The following is a 20,063-nucleotide window of genomic DNA, read 5'->3' on the forward strand; positions in this document are numbered from 1 at the left end:
AATACGAGTACATTAAAAATAGTAATGTTATATCTATAGGACTATCAAATTAGAATAGAAAAAAATACATAGAAAATAAAATTTGAACCACTCTCTTGGTAGGTACAAAATGTTCCATTAAGAAACTCTCTCTCTCTCATTATAATTCTGAGGAAATTATATTTGAAAGCAAGCTCAGTCCATGAACTAAAGTACAACTGCAGCATTTGGCAACTTAGGAAATGTGCCAAAATTTCTTGGAACATTCCCTCTGTCATAATATTAAAGAAATGAAAAGTATCTACAATATGCAAATAGTAAAAAACCCAGCCAATGTTCTGCCTGTGCTATTATACCAATTCATTTGTGACTAATGAAAAATCTACTGATGAATAAAACAAGCATTCCAAAAATAAAACAGTTATAAATAAATTCTAAAAATACAATTACCCTTCCAATGTTGGTAGAGCATCTCCATTGCATCTGGACGTAACAGAAGTTAAACGTCAAATATATTTGACCTAGAACTGTTTTAAAAGTGGTTTTTGGGGTTTTTTTCGCCAGTGCTCTCTGAATATAGCACTATTTAATACTCTGTAAATAACAAAATGTCTCAACTACCAGTCATAGAAAATGACTGTGTTATTAGAGAAAAACAAAACCAGGGAATCTCAGACTGCTATATTATTATCACATTTGTGAAACCATTCAAAAGGTTTTATTTTTATAAAGAAATAATGTATATAAAATAGAACAATAAAAAAATATTAACCAGTAACAGGTAGTAAATTTGAAGGTTTTAGATCTACCAATATTCATGAATCTCCATAGAGCAGTACTGAACTTGCCTCATGAAAACTCCAACTAATCATGGAACCACTCATGTGAATGACTCATTAATAACCTTGAGTTCTTTAAAAATTTATGCATATTTTGGGTCTGACCCATACTGAATGTGTACAACAGCTTTTACTAAAATCATATCTGTGGAGAGTCTTAGCGTCACATCCTGGTCTTAAGGCACTGGATGGCCCTTGAAGATAATAAATGATGATCTACAAAACTTGAATTTAAAAAAGACTTGCACAGCAACGTTTATTATCTCTTATCCAAGCCACGGTAAGAGAACTCCTTGTACCTCATGAACTTGGATTCTTCTCTTCGTGCGTTCTTTATTACAGTATCATGTAGGTTGGACCTCCAGGGATCATCTAATCCAAATCCCTGCTCAATTTAGGTTCAGCTGCAGCAGATTACTTAAGGGTGTCTCCACTGAGGTTCTGCGGATCTCCAAGTATAGACTCCACAGCTTCTCTGAGCAGCCCGGTTTAGCATTTGATGACCTTTGAGTAGAGCCAACAAGTTTCTATGTTCCTATATTGTCCTTTGCCTCTTATCCTTTCACTGTACATCTCTGAGAAGAGCCTGGTATCGTTTTCTTGACATATTAGTTAAATAGTTCCTAATCTGGCCTGGAATGATGTTGCCCTTTGCTGCAAGAGAACACTGATGATTCATACTCAGCACCAGGACCTCCAGGTATTTCTCTGCAAAGTTTCTTTTTGACCAGTTTAGCATCATCCTGGTCTGTTGCACAGGATTACTCCATTCCACATTCCATTCCTGAGATTGTTATCAACTCATTTCTAATGCTTGCAGTATCTTAGATTTTTTATATATAAAAAATTTCATTAAATACACATGACAAGGGCAAGAGGTTTGGTGGTGTAAAACTAAAGGATAAGATTTCATGGATGTGTCATCTAGCCTTATATCAGGATTTCACTGCCAACAACAAAAATTGTTTCATGATTAATAAGATTTCCGTGTTTGCTTCTATTCTGATGTTGTTAAGATCATAAAGATTTTTAAAAAAACCAAATCTCCAGAAGATGTAATACATATTAGGACATGGGATACCCAAACTAAAGCCCAATCTTAGAAAGAAAATTTCCTGAAGAATTCATTGTAGTGCTGTTTGTTAAAAAATTCCTGACACATTCCTTTGATAAAAATCATAACTAGCCTTCATCAGACCCAGAACAATTAGTCAGACTACTATTTTGATTTAACAGGGCAGAAACTATGTTCCCAACAGAAAATCAACAGAAAATAAATAAAATCCCACAACTCAGCAGCTCAATACCATGCATGTACTAAGCTGTATTTGCAACCTTTTTAAAACTTTTTAAGTTGTTCTATATAGACCATTAGGTTTCTTTTAGTGAAGGACATGCAGCAATTTTTATAGCACAGATGTAATATATAAAACCTATACTGAAAACAAAGACAAGAAAGATTAGATTTTAGGAAATGACTGGAAAAATGTTTAACCAGAACAAAATATACAAGAGCACAGAGCCTAAAGGAGAGCATTATTATTTATAAAATGCCACTGGCATGCATTTACTACATTTAAACACACTGGTAGTTAGTTCACACTAGCAATGGAAAGTAATTAGGACTAAAGTCCAAAAAAGTATATGAAAGTCCTCTGTGAAGGAACGGTTCTAACATCTATCTGAAGTTAATCAAAGAAGAAATCATCTCAGCATTGATGAAGAGTGAGGAGGAATGAATGATTCAGTGAACTAATGTAAATCAAAATCTTATAGATGCCTTAGTGTTTTTCAAATGGAAATGAGGCTTTTTATATCAAATTGATTTGGAATCCAGAGGCAAACTTCTTTCCTCTTCTCTCTGAACAGAACTGACTGAAATGTTTGAAAAGAAGAGTAACTTTACAATAGGGAAGGAATTTAGGAACTGGCTTGCACACATAGGAAATCAGACTAAAATTCTGATCGCTCATATTAAGCTTTTCCAAATGAGGTGCTAAAGTCAGGTCCAATCACAACAGCAGCTCAGAGGAACTACAAGGAATTCTGTGTTCTTTAAATAAGGCAGTAATGAATACCTGATAATTCCAAGTATATAAGCATTCCTTTTACACATACACATAATATATGTAAGTAGCTAGAGACACTATATAACTCACAAGTCAGTAAGGAAAGAACCATTCATAAACTTACCTGCTTTGAAACTTAGTAAATGTATTTTGCTACTGTTGTACTTTCCTAGAGAAGTATAAATGAATCACTATAATCAACTTAATCCAGAATTCTGTCCCGTAGCTGGATAGTTAAGCCAAAGAGATGTTGGAAATTAAAGTATATTATTTAAATTATGTATCTTTGGAATTTTTCCAACGATTTTATGAGATTTTTCCCAGAGTATGGAAAAATTACTCAGACACACAAAATCTATTCAGCTACTATAAATCCCATTAAGAAGATAGCCATTCTATTTAGAATTTGTAAGCATTACAGACAAAAGTAAATCCACTGGGATTAGTAAGATTCAGTTATATGTGAGACTACAAAGGTTGCTGTAGAAGTTTAATAAATTAATGACTTGCTATATTAACCTCACATACTACTACACCAAGCATATAAAGCTCCTTTCCTCATTAAAAAAAGCTGAATATTCTCAAAACATCAGTATTCTGTAACATATTTTACATTCCTCCACTGCAACAGCTCCCTTCCAGCCATCGTTGAATTCAAATTCTTCTGGTACGACTACTGTTGAGAAAAATAAATTCTTGGAGCATGAAAAAGAACCTTTTTCTCATATGAACAATATTTTAAAATTTTCTTGGCTGCTTTCCCAGTTCATCTGAATAGGACTTCTGCTTTCCAGATATTAATGTACAATGTACCTCTTGCTTTTACACAAGAGAAAATCCTCCTAGACAAAAACTGCTTGTAATTTTTGTAAGGATTTCTATTGTAGCCTTACAAAAAATATTGCACCTTTGAAGGAGTTAAACACTTAAAAATAAACTAAGTGGGAAATGTAAAATTGCATCTCTTCCCTTGAGAAGGTCCCGGTTTGGATCTAATTCATACACGCACACAGAGATGTCCTATTGTGCACAGCCCCAGTGAATGCTGCTGGATGTTGGTAACATACATTGGGGAGAGAAGAAATGTAGCTGACAGCAGCACTTCAGCTTGTGAAGGAGACATGAGGAGACACAGCATCCAGGAAATTAGTTGTTAAGGTTACAACAATCAAATCCCAAATCAAATCCAAAAACGCATCAAAGCAACACAAGGTCAGTCTCAAGGTTTCATACCAGAATTTCTATACTTCTAATTAAGGTCCTATTCAGGAAAAAGAAAAAAATCACCTAATTAACTTCAAGCACAAATTTCAACCCAACAGAGAATGAGATACAAGCCTATGTTTAAATTAAATATATGTGTAAATGTTACTGAAGTCTGCCTTTAAGAGGCTGTTCAAACACTTTAATGAACGACCATGACAGAGCATAAAAATACACATTTCATTCCATTCATCTGTGTAGAATCTGACAACAGAAATTACGTGTGATCGTGAACTGTAAGACATTTCAGTTTTCTCAAACTTCTCCAACTACACTTAATTGCCAAAATACATTTTTTAAGTCAGGTCACATTTCAAGGATTCTAACTTTCCTCTACAGATTTGTCTATATTTTAGAAAAAAGAATAAGGCTAGCAACATCCCTAGTTATCTGTACACAATAAAGAAATAGCTATAATGAACTCTTCATGGCCTTTACCTGTTTCTACATCTGTTAAATGCAGCATGGAATCAAAGCCCCCACTGAGGATCCTTCTTCCACAGGACGACCACCGGGCAGCTCGAACAGCACAAGAGTGACAGGTGTAGGTTTTTAAACAGCAGCCTGTATCTACAGCATCCCATACCTAAAAAGAAGGATAAGGACATCTTTACAAAGAATCACAGTATTTCTTTCAATAATAATTCACTACAGCAAGTCATTGAAGTTGAGAAAGATTTGCATTCTCAAAGTGTTATCAGCTAAGCTGTAAAAAATGATTTGAAATAATTGCATGGTTGATTAGAATTAGGGCAATTTATTAACAAGCCACAAACCAGTAATACATTGTTACTACTTTTGTTATGTCTTGAAATGTCTACATTGCTTTCAATTCACATTATACTTTCCCATTCATAATGCCGTCCTACTCTATGCAGGGATGTATCCACTTTAAATCATATTTCTCCCAAATTTTTGTCTCTATCATATCTTGCTTTCCATCAAGTAAGAAGAACCCTGGCAGATTACAGTTTTCACACCTGCCCATACATGTTTTTTTATCATATTTCTTGGTTTGTAATTTTAATTGTAATTTTAAGTAAAATTTTAAGAATTTTACATTAACTTCACTGCAGAGGCAGATAAAAATATTATCATGCAGCTACATGGAGATTTTTAATGACTGCTCTAAGTCCTTCCATTTTTCATTTTCTTCTGGACAGAATTAAGTTGATGCTGAGAATTTCTGAAAATCCTACTAGTTATCCAATGGTTTTTTAAGTATATTACAAGTAGCATTTTCAGAACATAAATAGTTCCTGCTCATATTTTAAAAGCAATTTTTAAAGAGAGAGGTACTTGTTTCCAAGTAATATATTTTAGAAAATACAACCACTTTGACTTTAGATACCAAGTACTGTTGACAAAAACTAAAAGCATATCCTTTTCATGGTTCTCTTTTTGTCATAGTATTAAGATAAAATTAGAAGTTTAGCAACAAATGTCCCATATAAAAATCAGTATGAGCAGTTCTGTGACAGAAGGCTAAACATCAAAACTATTTTCTTATAAATGCTCTTCTTCAGTAAAAACTGGATTATAAAAAATCCTATGGTTGTACAATATAATACCTATTGAATTTAGAATGTAAAGAGAGAGAAAAAAGTGAGACTTTGGGTAATACATTTTTATATTCTATTATATTTTATTCTTACTGGACAAAAAGGACTTGCTGGCAGCTTCATTACATAATGCATACTCAGAAGACAACATTCCATTATAGAAAATTACTTTATCAAAAGATCTTCTATCACGAAGCACAGTTATGCAATGCAAAGCAACCAATTATCATTAATTACTTGACTAGCCAGTAAAGACTGAAACTGTGAGGGCCGTACTCTTAGTATTCTACCCTAATCACAAGTTAAAAAAATCAGGCAAATGTTAATACTAAACTGCTTTTGAAAGTAAGTTTCTCTCTTTTAATGAGTTTGAAAGATTGTTTCAAGTTTCACAGTATCAAAAAAGGGTTAATTATGTCTTGGAGGGCTTTTAATAACAGGGAAGCTAATGAATGAATCAAGATGAAAGGAAAAACAGGTGGTACATGCTTCCGATATTTTCCGTCATGTTTTAGAGATTAAGTACAAAAACTCAATTTTCACAAGAAAGGCAAAGTAAAGCAAGTCTGACAGCACTTTTGAGTTCATGCTTCATTAAAAAATGCTACATTATTGGAAATAGCACGTCCTTAAAGCTGCACATTTCCCTCCATTATGCGAGTTGGAACAAGTGATCCACTCTCCTGGACGAGACCACTGACCATGCCCAAGGGACAATTTACCAAGTAACACATTTCCCTCCACCATTTTACTTTCCATCAGCTCTTTTTTTGCCCAGGTAATGGTGGTGCAATGCTTTCTGGAATTAGAGCTGCATGGGCAAGGCAGTTTTGACTGAGGAAATACACTTAGTTTACTGATGATTAATGTAAATTTTAATTGCAGAACCACGTTTTGAGGGAAAAAGACCAAGAGAAAAACAAGCACTTAGGGGAGCAACTTCCCATTTCAGTCCAGCGTTCCTCCCCCTGCTCCTACCCAGCTTCATCAGTTTTCACTGGGGATCATGGTGAAATGCTCAGCTGCAACGGAGCCCCAGGTTACAAGCACCAGACGGTGCCTCGAAGTGACAGAGATGTTAACCACGTCATATGCACATATGGAGACTCTTCTGTATTTCATTACAATGGAAAATGCTTCAGATCCTGTCAGAGGATCACTGCAAAGCCACCATCATGTCTGCATTTCCTTAGGGAGCCTCTTAAGTGCTTCCCCATTCCTGTGTATTTCCACTGTTTAGCCAGTGGTAAGTGAAGAAAATGTGGCTTGTGAGAGAGTTCCACTGTACTCTGCCCAAAGTTTAGGAGGAAGGTCTGCTCAGCTGCTGGTGCTTGCCCCACACAGGCAGCCACCATCACTGGAAAAAGGAGAGGTTGCAAAAGGATGAGTCCCCTGCACTTGAGTTTGCATCTCTCTGCCCAAGATTCAGATGTCAGGTCAGCAGATTCTCCAGGATGATGGGCATTTCAGGGTTTTCATTTCAACTGAGAGTCAAGTGTGTCAAGAGTAATGTGTGTGAAAATAAGGGCCCTTCTTGTCTTTTTTTCTTCACTTCCGAATTCTAGGAACTAGTGCCATTAAAGCTTCCTATTTCAAGTGATCGATGTGAATCACACCCTCCTTGGCAAAAAGGAACAAGAATTACAGCCTCTTTACCAGAAGAGGATCCCAAACGTATTCTTCTGAATGGCTTCTATACATGAACTCAAAAAAAGGATTTGTTTTCAAAACCAGTTTAAGGCTGAAAATAAAGGCCACAACACCATAATCTAAGTCATGGTTTTAAGAATTTCAAAGTAATTTTTATTAAAAAATTGTCGTAGAACTACTTAGAAAAAATCACTTTAAATACCAAAAGCTGCTAAACTTTAACCTAGTAATAAATACCTTTACAATCAACATTTTTAGAATACACTCCCAGATTTACATGGAATAAAGATCATATTTAGTATGGAATAAATTACTTGGGCAGGGGAAACAGTTCACTAAAAAATACAGAGGCTGAGATATATAAAACTTCCTTCACAGACATTGAAACATGTATTAAGTATTACAAGACTAGACATTATTATGCATCTGCCAAAGCAAGACACATTTATATGAAATCATTTTTACCAAGAGATCAACTGCTTTAAGTCTTGCAGCTTGACTTCAAAACTCAGCTCTCGCAGTATTTTTCCCAGATGAAATACTGAACTCTCATTAAAGCAGGGGTTGTTTTTATCTTGTGATGACCATTGTGATTTTAATTGCTGAGCTAAAAAGTTAAAAGCACGCATTTCATCCTCCTACTCTGAAAATATTTCTTTTTTGCCATGCACTCAAACAATGTTATACATTATAAACAGTAACCAGTCCATCCATTACCTTTATAAGAATAATAATAATAAAAAAATGCAACTGTTATTAGAAAAATAACACACATTGTCATATTACCGCCTCTAAATCTACAATCATTAACTAATTAATTATACAGCATTTGAAAGAAATAAGCAGCCAATACTAATTTCTGGCATAAAGCTATCATGAAAATTTTAATTTTATTTTTTCCAATTTTATTAAAATTTAATTTATCAAACTGGTTTATCTTTCACTGCTGTTTCTTACTCTTATAATAGTGTTTCACTATTTAGAACACTGCATTTCCATTTCTTTTCCATAAATACTTTTCATTTCATTTCCTCTTCCACTATAGAAAGCATGGTGATTACATAGTTATCTGCTAGGATTAATACATGGGGCCAAAATGGCAGGTACAAACAGCAAAGTGACAAAATTATACTAGTGATTTCTTCACAAAAGCAATTTTCCTTTTACTTTCTCTGAGGCACATTGTAATTCAATTGCTCTTTCTCATTCTCCATAGTATTTGGAAATAAAGGCTTCTGAAGTTGTTTGCTTTCCTGTATAGCCTAGAAATGCTATGAAATACTGTTATGTGTATTTTAGGTAACATCACCAGACCTCCTTGCCCTTGAGATTAGAAGTTCGCAAAGCACATAAGCAACAACACAATATAAGAGATGAGATTTATTATAGATATGTTTCTAGATCCTATTTTCTGCTTTCAGGAGAACAGCCTTGGAAAATAAAGCTGTTTGGGTTGAAGATAAAAACTCTCTTAAAAAGTCACGGCAGGAATCAGGAGAGGGAAGCACTTGATACCCAAGCAAACAGCAGAATAATGCTCTGGGGTCTGCTGCACTATCAACCAGCTCATAAGGCACAAAAGAAAGGCTTTTATCTTACTGATCATACAAACTAGAGATTCATTCCCAGAAAAAGAAGGACACAGTAACATCAGCGGAGTATCCAAAATAATATGAGAACCCATCAAGCACACCAAGACTGATAAATTAGAAATTGAGCACATCTCTTTCAGTGCCATGCTATCATTATCTACGATGCACTTGTCTCCAATTTAGATTGCAGAAAAGAAAATCCAGCACCCTGACTTTTAGAAGGAGAAAGGTGCATTTATTCAAGCAGTCACTAATTGCACAGTGAACCTGAGAACAATGATTCAATTGTGATAAATTAGAGGTTGGAAGCAAGTGAGGAATTGAGTTGTATGCATTTTGAATTTGCATGCATAGAGGAACTACAGCAGAGCCAGTCAAGAATACTAAACAAGAAATTAATTTCTGGAGTATGTGTAACAGAATGAAAAACTTTTTTTAATGGATGGATTAATGTTCATTTCAAAATAACATCCATACTAAAAGAACTCTTCCCCCCTCAATTTAGCCAAGTTGTGCCAAGTTGAGTTACCAACTTCCTTTGTCAATGGCTCGTAATGAATTACAGTAAGAAACCATTTCAAACTTGTCAATTACTATAAATATAAAAGTGGCATTTAAGAAACAGCCCTGTTCAAGGATGATGTGGGGTAGTACTGAGTTGCAGGATGCATGAAGAAATTACTATGCTTTGACTAGAATAGACTGTTCCATTCCACAGCATACTCAAGCTGCTCTACAGACTTCTGAAGCTGAAAAGACATGAGCCTCTCCTTACCCTTTTTTGGTACAGAACTGCTCAAGGGGACAAAACTGATTCCGTTTTTTACCTTTTTTTTAACTGCAGAACTGAATTCAGGTCTGAAAGATAATGTGCCATATCTGCTAACATGTAGAGATTCAAGAGAATGGTACTCCCAGAACCACTTTTTTTTTCCAATTTCATCAATATCTAAATACTGTATTTTCTAACAAATACAGTAGAGAAGGAATCCCCAAACTATCTACATAAAATGTCTTTTCTAGTTTTCAAAGAAAGCTCTGATCTGTACTTTAAAAGGGTCTTTGAAAATCAATGGGCCAGAGGGCAGAAATAGTCTCATGGAAAAATTATTAAAAGGTATCTCCTGCTGTTACTGCTTCTTCAGATTCCCCAGTAGCATGAGGTGCAGATTTGGGCAGGACTGCAAGAGCTAAAAGTGCCTCTTGGTTATCTCTAACCAACAGCACCAAGGATAAGGGGCTACATAAAGAGGTACAGCCTTTTGTTCATAGAACTGAGATGAGAATGGCAGGAAGGGAAGCAATAAATAGCCAAGCATTAGAATTGCTTGGGGTGCCTAAGCCTCTCCAGCCACTGCATGTCTTAAAAAAAGTCTGATCTTGCATGTAATATATAAATTCCTACAGTAACTACAGGAATATTTGGAATGTTTTATTCTTGCTTCAGTTCATGTCTTCTTAAAATATTGAGCTGAAGAATACTGTTGTTGTACAAAGCAAAATTTGTTGAAAGAACTACAAAAGAGATCACTTGAATTCTTTTGTCTAAACCCACAATTATACCGTATGGAAACTAAATTAAGCTCAAAAAACGCCCTGTGAGCTAAGGTCCCTTTGTGTATAACCTTCAAGTGCTAATAAACATATTTTCAAACAGTTATGAAAGATGTAAATAGTTGTTCAGATTCTTACATGGACTATGAGTGATAACATTTTGGACATAGCAGCTTAATTTTTAAAACAACTGTCCCAGAAAAAGATTTTTTTTTCTGCAGGATTCTGTAGAGCTAGACAAAGCTAACACATTTTCAGATGTGTTGAACACTTGTTTCAGGAATGTTTAAAGTGTTCTAGGGAACATATTTTAAATGACATCCCTCTTCCTCTAGACATGGTGTAAGAAGTATATATCAATGTTGTCGTTTGAACATTTACAGATTTCCACTAGCTTTCTTCTTGCAGCAGTTGTAACTCAAAATGCAATTACTTTACTAATATGAAGGGAAGAACCAACTTTATTATTGCTTTAATATCTGAATAAGAGAATAAGAATTTGTATTTGGATAGCTTATTACTAGACAACCTTTACTACTGTAAAAAACAAGGAGAACGAGAAGTAGAAAAATACAATAAATTCAATTAGCTGAGATGACCAGCATAAGATCTAAATTTGTTATTTTTGCCCTAAAAAAAATATATTAAAATGTCACAAGTGTATTAATCAAACCAATGAGGTATAAAACGTTCCCTTTTACAAAAAAAAAGACAAAAACCCCCTAAACTCAAACACAAATAAAAAACCCAAACAAACAAACAAAAACCCAGAAACAAAATCAAATCAAATTAAAAATCAAAATCAAATCAAACTAAACCCAAAAATAACCCAGTGTATTAGAAATAAGATAGTTCTAATTTTGTAGGGGGCTTTATTCAGGCAGGAGCATTTTAAGTTATAATATTTGTGGCATACTAGTTGGCACTACTACTAGAAACTCCTCAGTGGTATGAAAACTGATTTGCATGCGTGTCAAAAAGCTTTAATCCTAGAAAATCCAGCAAATGTTAAGTATAAGCACTACATGAGCTTCATGCCAACCATGCCTATGAAACACATTTCCAATTATTTGGTATTTTATTTTAATCTTCCCTCCCACAGAAACTCAGCAGCCCTCTCCCCAAGGAAGGCTCCATAATTGCTAGTTGTGAAGCTTCATTTTGGGTGGTTTTCCCATTAATAGGAAAATAAAAACCCAATCAAAAGTGCATTTCAAGCTGCCAGCATCCTATAAAATGATTTTACGAAAACAGAAGAAGATAAAACATTGACATGTTCAGTTGGCAAAGGAGGGACAAGACAAATAAAAGAGAATTCTGTAAAAAGGAAACAAAAACTCCATACCACTGTGGCAAGAGCTGCCCATCTGATTACATACAATAAATAAATATTCTCGGTAAAGCTTTCACAAGAGCTACTACACTTTATTTAAATAGGCCTAATGATTCCCTACTTCAAAAGTTAACCTGTAACACGAGGAAAATCTAATCAACCAAGGAAAAATGAAGACATAAATAATTTTAAAGTATACAAACTGTCTGGGGTTTTGCCAGTGTAAATAATTAATGTTGCCTCCATGGGAGCCTTTCAAGTCAAAACTGGCAAATAGAACTCTTCAGAAAGAAGTAAATTATATTTTTAAAATGGTAACAGTAAGATACAGAACAATACCGATATAAATATTTCACAGACATTTCTATAAAAGAATTTGCAAATTATATATTCCCATTGTATCATGTCCTCAGAACATACTAATCTCATCTGTGAAAACTCTTTTTTTTAACCATGTGATTCAGAAATTATAAAAGTAAAGAAAAATGGACTCTTGTGAATTCCTACTTCTTGGATGTCATTTGTGTCTGGAATTACAGACAGAAAGAAGAGATGGATAGCTGAGGCCTTATTTCCACTCAGTGGTTTCAATATTCTTTCCTTGTTAATTATATGCACTTTCTGGACAAACAAGCTCAAACCTCCAGCATTTCACAACCCTCACATGCAGGTGTTGCACAGCACCTTCACACAGTTGGTGTCCAGATGAAATGCTGCTAAACACGAGTAACATATGCATGGGCGCAGTAACATGGACTAGCAAAATACTAATACCATATTCGAACACTTGATTAAAGTAAATAAGTGCTAAAATATTACACAATTATTCAGAAGTAAGCCCTGCTGCTCTTATAAACTGAAGCTAGAGATTAAAATGACTTTGTTTATAAAGAATATTTGCCTAAAATTAATACCTCTATGATAAGAACTGAAATAGTGTTGAAGTATGAGCAAGTTCAGGGTGAAATCTTGGCCTGTCATGTCTTTTACATGAAAACACAGCTAAAAGTTTCAAGGTAACTCAGCAGCAGTTCTGAGTACTTTCATGATGCAGCAACTCCTTGTAAAATATTCTTATTATGGAATATTTGAAGCCAAGCCTGTTGAGCTGAAACTGTGCCAGGTTCATACTGAACTGTTTCCATTCAACACCTGGGCTGCACAAAAAGAACAAAGCTGAACAGGCAGTTTCTTTCAGGCTATATGCACAGAGTAACATCACAATAGGATATGTAATAATCTACTTCTTCATGACTCCAAGCTTCCGAGTCACACATCCTCATGAAATTCTCTTCTTGGATGGCCTATCAATTCCACTCACACATCTCTGCCATTACACAATGCAGAAAAATTTTGCAAAAGTCAGTCACTACCATATGACTGCTGATACCTAATAAATCATTCAAAATAAATCTAATACTTCCTTTATTTGGCAGAACGGTAACTTATAAGGTTTACTGTGTTTAATAAACAAATGAAAAAATTAAGTAGACTCCTTTAAATGAGAAGAAAAAAAAATTATTCTATTTTATATTATTTCTATTTTTTTATAATGTTTCAAGGATCAATATCTTGCTGAAATTAATATCTTTGATCACTATTTAAATGAAAGTATTTTAAATTTGAGGTGGTCTTTTTAAAGACATGCTTTAAAAATTAAGCTTCAGAGTATTCTTAAATGCTGGAGCATTCCCCCATTCACTTGAAAATAAAACCATGTTTGAGGGGGTTTTGGGTGGAGTTTTTTTGTTGGTTGGTTGGTTTTGGTTCTTTTGTTGTTTTTTTTTTTTTTAATGTGTTTCATACCACAACCATGGGCTATTTCATTGTTTTGTAGCATTTCCAGTGAACATCTAGTTAAGATATGGCAGCAAGCTTTGAGTTTTAGAGGCACAAGGTTTACTGCAGTGCAGTGTGTTTGGCAGAGAAGTTTGTTTTTCTAAAGAGAGATGAGGGCTATAATTTTCAAATATGCATTTATTTTTAGTATCACGATGTAATACAAGGCACGCTTGTACTGTGACAAGAGCACATTACAAAGTGACAAAGTCAGTTTAAACAGAATTAAAAGCAGCAGGAACTATATACCTTACTTGTTCAATGAATGGTACCAGGGGCACAGGTTCACCCCCACTAAAATAAAAAAAATATTGAAACAAGATCAGGAAGATGATCTTGCCACTAAAAATACTTCCAGGAAAATGGGCAACTGAAGAGAAGTACTAACACAACTCAGAGTTGAGTTCCTTAGATATCATCTGAATTTCTCTGCAGGAATGACTGCCACCCAGCAGGGGAATGTAAACCAAAAACTGAGGAGTCATGCTGAAGAACCTAAGAACAATCAAACTTTATCAACTTCGTCAGCTAGAATCAAGTTGGCAAAGACACAGAGGGATGTGGAAAAGCAACCTAGTTTCTGGTACTAAGTATTAGAGCTTTAATTAATATGTCAGTTAGAACCTATAGTATAAAACTGTTCAAAACAGCCATCATACAGTTGCTAGCATTTTTTAATAGTTACATTGCTTGACAGTATTAAGTTGTGAGTAAATTGACATGCCTATTTTCATTACTTTTATGTATGTTTTTTCTACATTGGCAAGTGAAATCTTCACAATTCTAGCTTCCTTCCTTGGAACCAAAATATCATTAGTAAGAAAATTGTTCTGAAACCATTTTATTTTCCTTTAAAAACTTCAGGGAAATAAATTACATCAGACTTTCAAAACATACTGACTCCTTCTATAAAGCATAGATTTGTTTTTTAGAATGTTTTATACAACATGTATCATTTTAAAAGACACTAGAAAATTGCGTTCGCAGAATAAAGCCTTCGCTAAATGAGATCAAGATCTCTAAACACGCCAATCATTCTTTTGACTTTTATTCTGGCAGACATCTGGTTTTCCCAGTTTTCCATTGTTCTTAAAAAGGAAAGATTCCAAAGGAATGGAAATGCAACAGACTTTAAGAGCAGCATTCTTTACCCTGTTCTAAGATTTGGAGAAATACTTTGCTTTTCACTGATATGAGACCACTCTAAGTAGAACCCTGCTGCCTAAGAGTCCTTCAAACGCCAGCAAGACTTGTGGGTCAGCAGCAGAGCCAGCAGCAAACACTCTTGGACAGAGATGTCAGTTCAGCATCCTCTCTACTGGTACCTCCCTTCACTCCTGGTTCAGAACTCTGCAGCACCAAGACCTCAAGTGGAGACCAGTGAACTGGTCACATTACACACAAGGCAACCTCTGAAAGCTACACTAATTTAGACACACTGAGAGCTGCAAAAATTTGAACATATACTAAGGTGTAGCACCCCTGTTATCATACATTTTACTTTGGCTATATATTTTAATGTCCAAATGAATTAATAATGCAGAGCTGCCCACGACAGCCTGTGGTAGAATTTTACTGAAGCTATATCACACAATTAGAAATAAGCTGGAGTCGTCTTTACCTTCAGAGGAAGAAACATCAGAGCCCCTTCTGGCAGTTGTACAGCTTTTAACATCTTGATTGGTTTCCACCAAAATAGCCTTATCCTGCCGTTCAGAAACAGGGGTGGAGAGAAAAGATGGCTGCAAGCCCACTGTTTGATTAAGTTCTTGCAGTAAAGGTCTTGAAGTAAGAGCAGATAATTTCTTTACCCAGAGAGGAATACATTTTGATAAATACAACAAGCAGTTTGATTATTTAAGTGATACTGAGGATAATGCTAAATTTTAGTTATGTAGCAGAGATAACTTTGTACTGAAATCAGGTTAGCCAGAAGAACAAGAAAGCACTGAAAAAATGGGCAATTTATTTTGATACATTTTTTTAAAATAAAACTGAAAATTTTTAAACTGCTTTGAAGAATACATTTAGCCTGAAGGCTGAAATAGTAAACTTTGGTGGAGGTCTTCTCAAGATTTTTCTGCATAAGATGTTATTTAGCAGGATGGATGTAAAATATAGGAATCTCCACTTGTTCTAGTTATATTAGGGTCACTCAGACTGAGAATTTTTCCTATTTTTCTTGAAAAAAAAATTTGAGCTTTACTACAATTGTTTGTACCATTACTGAGTTATGATGATGCTTACGTGTCTCTAAGCACCTGGGAAAGTAATGGGAAAAACAAGAAGTTTATGGTCCAAATGACAAAGGTCTCTCCATGCAAGGTTTGGTCTCCTGCTTCCCCTGGAATAAACTGTTCCTTGTGTTGTGAAATGTTCTGCCTTCTAAAACACACATCAAATTGCTGCATGTGAATGGGAAGTACTGCTTCCTATCTAAATTAAAGAGCCTCCAGACAGCTCCTAACACAAAGCTGCCTCCCATAATCCTCGATGACAATTCCTCACAGGGACATCTCAACAAAGTCCAAATCTCTGCTGCAGGAACTCCTGCTCAGGTGGGTCTCCACTGGACCTGTAAAGGTAGCTTTTATCTAGTGTGAAGTCTGTGAAAAATACTGTCAAACCTTGGAAGCTGAGGAGCATCAAAGTATGAGTAAAATGGTGAGATTGAAGTGATTTATTATATTAAGGATATTTGCATTTTCTGGTCACTCATGAGGCGTGTTGGAGGTAGATGGCTCAAACACCCAGGGATTTCTCAAAGTTACATGTTTGACTCCCAGGATATATTCAGTGCTTCCTATAAGATCTGCTGATTCAGACAGAACAGTTTGCCCCACAGATGGGATGGCCATCTTGTGTGCAGTAGCACACACACATTAACCCTCAGCAAATTCCTGACTTTTAAATGTAGAAAAAAATCCTGCTCTGACACAGTTATCTAGAAAAGTTGTAAAACAACTTCTGAGTAGGTAAGGCCCCCACCAGCATTGCTCCAACTGTCTCAGGTACACTGCAACTTGACTAATCCATGCTAATTTTAGCACATATATACAACATTGGCTGTGTCATGCTACTTTCATTTTAAGTATATTCCTTTTTCAAATGAAGTGAATACAGCAGCTCCTCTTCACCAAGCAATTTACACACCAAGCATCAACACACATCATTAGAACACTCAGATTTTTATTTTTTCTCTTAGGGAACTCAAGTATCAACTTATTAACAGCTTTACATAAAACAAAACTGATTAGCTGTTGTTATTTCTCCTTTGCGTATCTATGCAAACCACTAGACAAAAAGGGGCCTGGCATTCACGTGAAAAACAACAGAAGACTGCAAACATATTTAATATTCTTTGTAATATAGCTCAGTTCCTATAACATCATTTAGATTGCCCTATGGAGTTTCTGTACTTTGTACTTTATAATATTTAATCCATCTCCTGTGAAATCTTGAAGAACAACCTGTTCCATAAGTCAACCCAACAGAAAGTTATTGACAATGATTTCATAAAGAGCTTTGTCCCAAAGGTCATTGGCAGATAATCTGCAAATCAAATGTATATCTAGTCTGCAGAGGGTTTTCAATGCTCACTTACATTCCAACAATGCAGTACAGTGATACAGCTCACCTGAAGCTGAACAAGAGATTTTTGATTGTTTTTCAGCAATACAAAGCACAACAGTCTGCACCAAATTTTAAGATTCAAAAAATAACCTTAAAAGAACAACTACTTACTTTCTTCACATTCTGCACAAGACTTTGATAAATAGGTTTTTCTTTATTAATAGGTCAGGGGCTGTTTATTTTAACAATAAATTCAAAAAACATTAAACATAGACACAATATTAATTTTAAAAATACAGGATTTTTTTTTCTTTAAAGCCAATAAACATATAATTTTTTTGTACTTGGTTTACCTAGATAACATAAACTGAAGAAAAACTACAGTAATTTAAGACAGAAGAAGCTGCACTTCAAAGAGAGAGCATTACTGTAGTCCAAATGTTTCAAAGCTAGTTTCCAGATGTAACTGGCTTATTAAATTTAACTAGGAGTACAGCACAAATGAGAAGTCCTGCCACACAAGTGTAGGTGGAACCATCTATAAATACTCAGAACTGTACATGCTAAGAAGTATCTATTATGCTCACCAGCAATAGTTTAGAAATCAGGTAACAAGCTTGAATATTTGTTGTGATTTTGTCATATTATGGAGATTGTATCACCAACTCTCATTTTACAGCTGATGTAAGAGCATGCCTTTGCAACTGGAAATGAAAATTATAGTTCCTGCTGAAAACCTAGGACCAGATTAAAAGTTAACTTTCCCCTACATGGATGTTGACTTGAAACCATGAATTAATGACAGACTCATCAAGGAGCAAATATGAACATGCTGACACCTGCAAACATTGCCTGGCATTTACACAGGACCCAATTAAGTTATTTTTAACTAGAGAAATAAATGAAATATTTAGATTCTTGTAAAATATACACCACTGCCCTCCCCTCTTTTGTTCTAAAGCCTGAATACACTTCATTTAGCAAGCAATAATGCACCACTGTGGTATTCACAGGCACCACAACAACATAAACACTTAAACAATGCAGCCTCGGGTGCAGCATTTCTCACTGCAGCAGCAGTACAACACACCTACAGAAAGTGCTGCTTCACCTAGAAATATTTCATTGCATTTACTACACTGCCACTGCAGACTTACAGAACAAATAATTTCAAAATTAGAAGTTAATGCAAATATTTGGGGTTTGGCTTACTTGAAAATTCTAGTGGCATTGTAGGCTACTATATATTAGCACAAATTTAAAGAGATTAGTGACCAGTTTTGATCAATTTTTTCAAGAGTATTTAAATCCTATTTAAGCACATAAATGTGAATGATGTCTAAAATAAACAAAGAATGTCAGCAGCTGAATATCAAGTTTTTTGATAATCCAGGCTCTGTACTGAGATACCTAAGAGCAGATTTCTCAAAGAAGAGCCCTTCATGAATAATAAGGACAGGAGAAAAAAGTAAAAATTGTTTTGGTTCAACCCATTTGGCACAGGAGACACATGGTTGAAAGCTTTTTGACATCATTACCACACCATTCAGTTAGAATGGGTCTATGACCACCTAAATACTCAAAATCAAAACCCGGTGGTTGTGAAAGCTTGTTTTCTCCAAGTCATTCTACGGATGAAAAATTATGATTGGGAAGTTTCCCCAATGAAGTCCTTACCAATTCCAACACTATTTTCACCTTACATGTTGAAGACCCTTCCACAATCAGATTCACTTTATTGTTTTAGCTTCCTGTTACTCAATGTCTCCTCCATTTGTGTTGCCATCACTAAAACACTTTTACCACTTGAAAGAATATTCATCACTCCCCTTGGTTATGCCTTCATATACCTGCAGTTATCTCCACTCCCACTGCAAAAAGCACAGATAATTAATTTAATTAATCTTCATGACTGTTTCTAAAATTTAGTATCTTCTCTTCCTGTTCTCTGAACTAGTTTGAAATTGATGTCTGAGAGATCAAATATCTGCTTAGCATGTTGTAAGTACTGTCCCAAATTAAAAACTTTAAAGTATTTCGTGTACTATATAGAAAAATATTATTCTGAAATGTAAGCTACAGGTTACTACAAGGATTTCAATGGACTCTCCATTCACGCAGATTAATGAAAGGCAAAGAGAGTATGCAGTTTGTACGTAAAAGTAGTTGACAATAGAGGCTTGCTGCTAATTTAAGGCTCCTTTTATATATATTTAAATATAAATTTTAAAATACATACACATATACACATAAGCACACATAAAGTGCACTGCTGCAAACAAGTCGAAAGAAATATTCACTATTGAAGAAAGATTTATTTTGATGGAAAAACCTTGAAGAGAACCCTTGGATATTTCAATTAAGTTTCTACCTGAAAAGCAGAGAAGAAAGATGGAAGAGGGAATCTGGAAACTAGAATATAGGGAAGATTTTCTGGGATCTATGAGGGTTTTTTTTGGTTGCAGTGTAAGCTATCTTGGGCTGTGGAATGCTCTCTGCCAAGAAAACACATCCTTAGAGAAAGAAAAGCATACAGAGTGTAAGTGCTATGACTGAAAAAAACCCCTTCTGGTATTATTATAAGCCATATTTCTTTAGCTGAAGATGTCAACACACCTTTGTAACACCTCATGATGGATCTAGCCTGCCAGTCTAATTTGCTACTGCTTCTCTTTTCTTATGCTGCCAAGGAAAAAAATCAACTGCTTGCTTTAAAAAAAAAAAAAAAATACATAGATAGATAGATATAGATGATAGATATAGATATATAGATATGGATATAGATATAGATATACACACACACATATACA

The 20,063-nt window shown here is 34.9% G+C and overlaps 1 protein-coding gene across 1 annotated transcript in view; it reads right to left on the reverse strand.

Moving 5' to 3' along the window:
• WDR25 (WD repeat domain 25) overlaps positions 1-20,063 on the reverse strand; it is a 60,792-nt gene that overhangs the window by 21,880 nt on the left and 18,849 nt on the right. The window contains exon 3 of the mRNA XM_040068390.1: positions 4,589-4,736. Coding sequence (XP_039924324.1) covers positions 4,589-4,736 — 148 coding nt within the window. The remainder of the gene's footprint in view (positions 1-4,588; positions 4,737-20,063) is intronic.

This window comes from Hirundo rustica, chromosome 6, assembly GCF_015227805.2.
Source record: "Hirundo rustica isolate bHirRus1 chromosome 6, bHirRus1.pri.v3, whole genome shotgun sequence".
Lineage (NCBI taxonomy): Eukaryota > Metazoa > Chordata > Aves > Passeriformes > Hirundinidae > Hirundo > Hirundo rustica.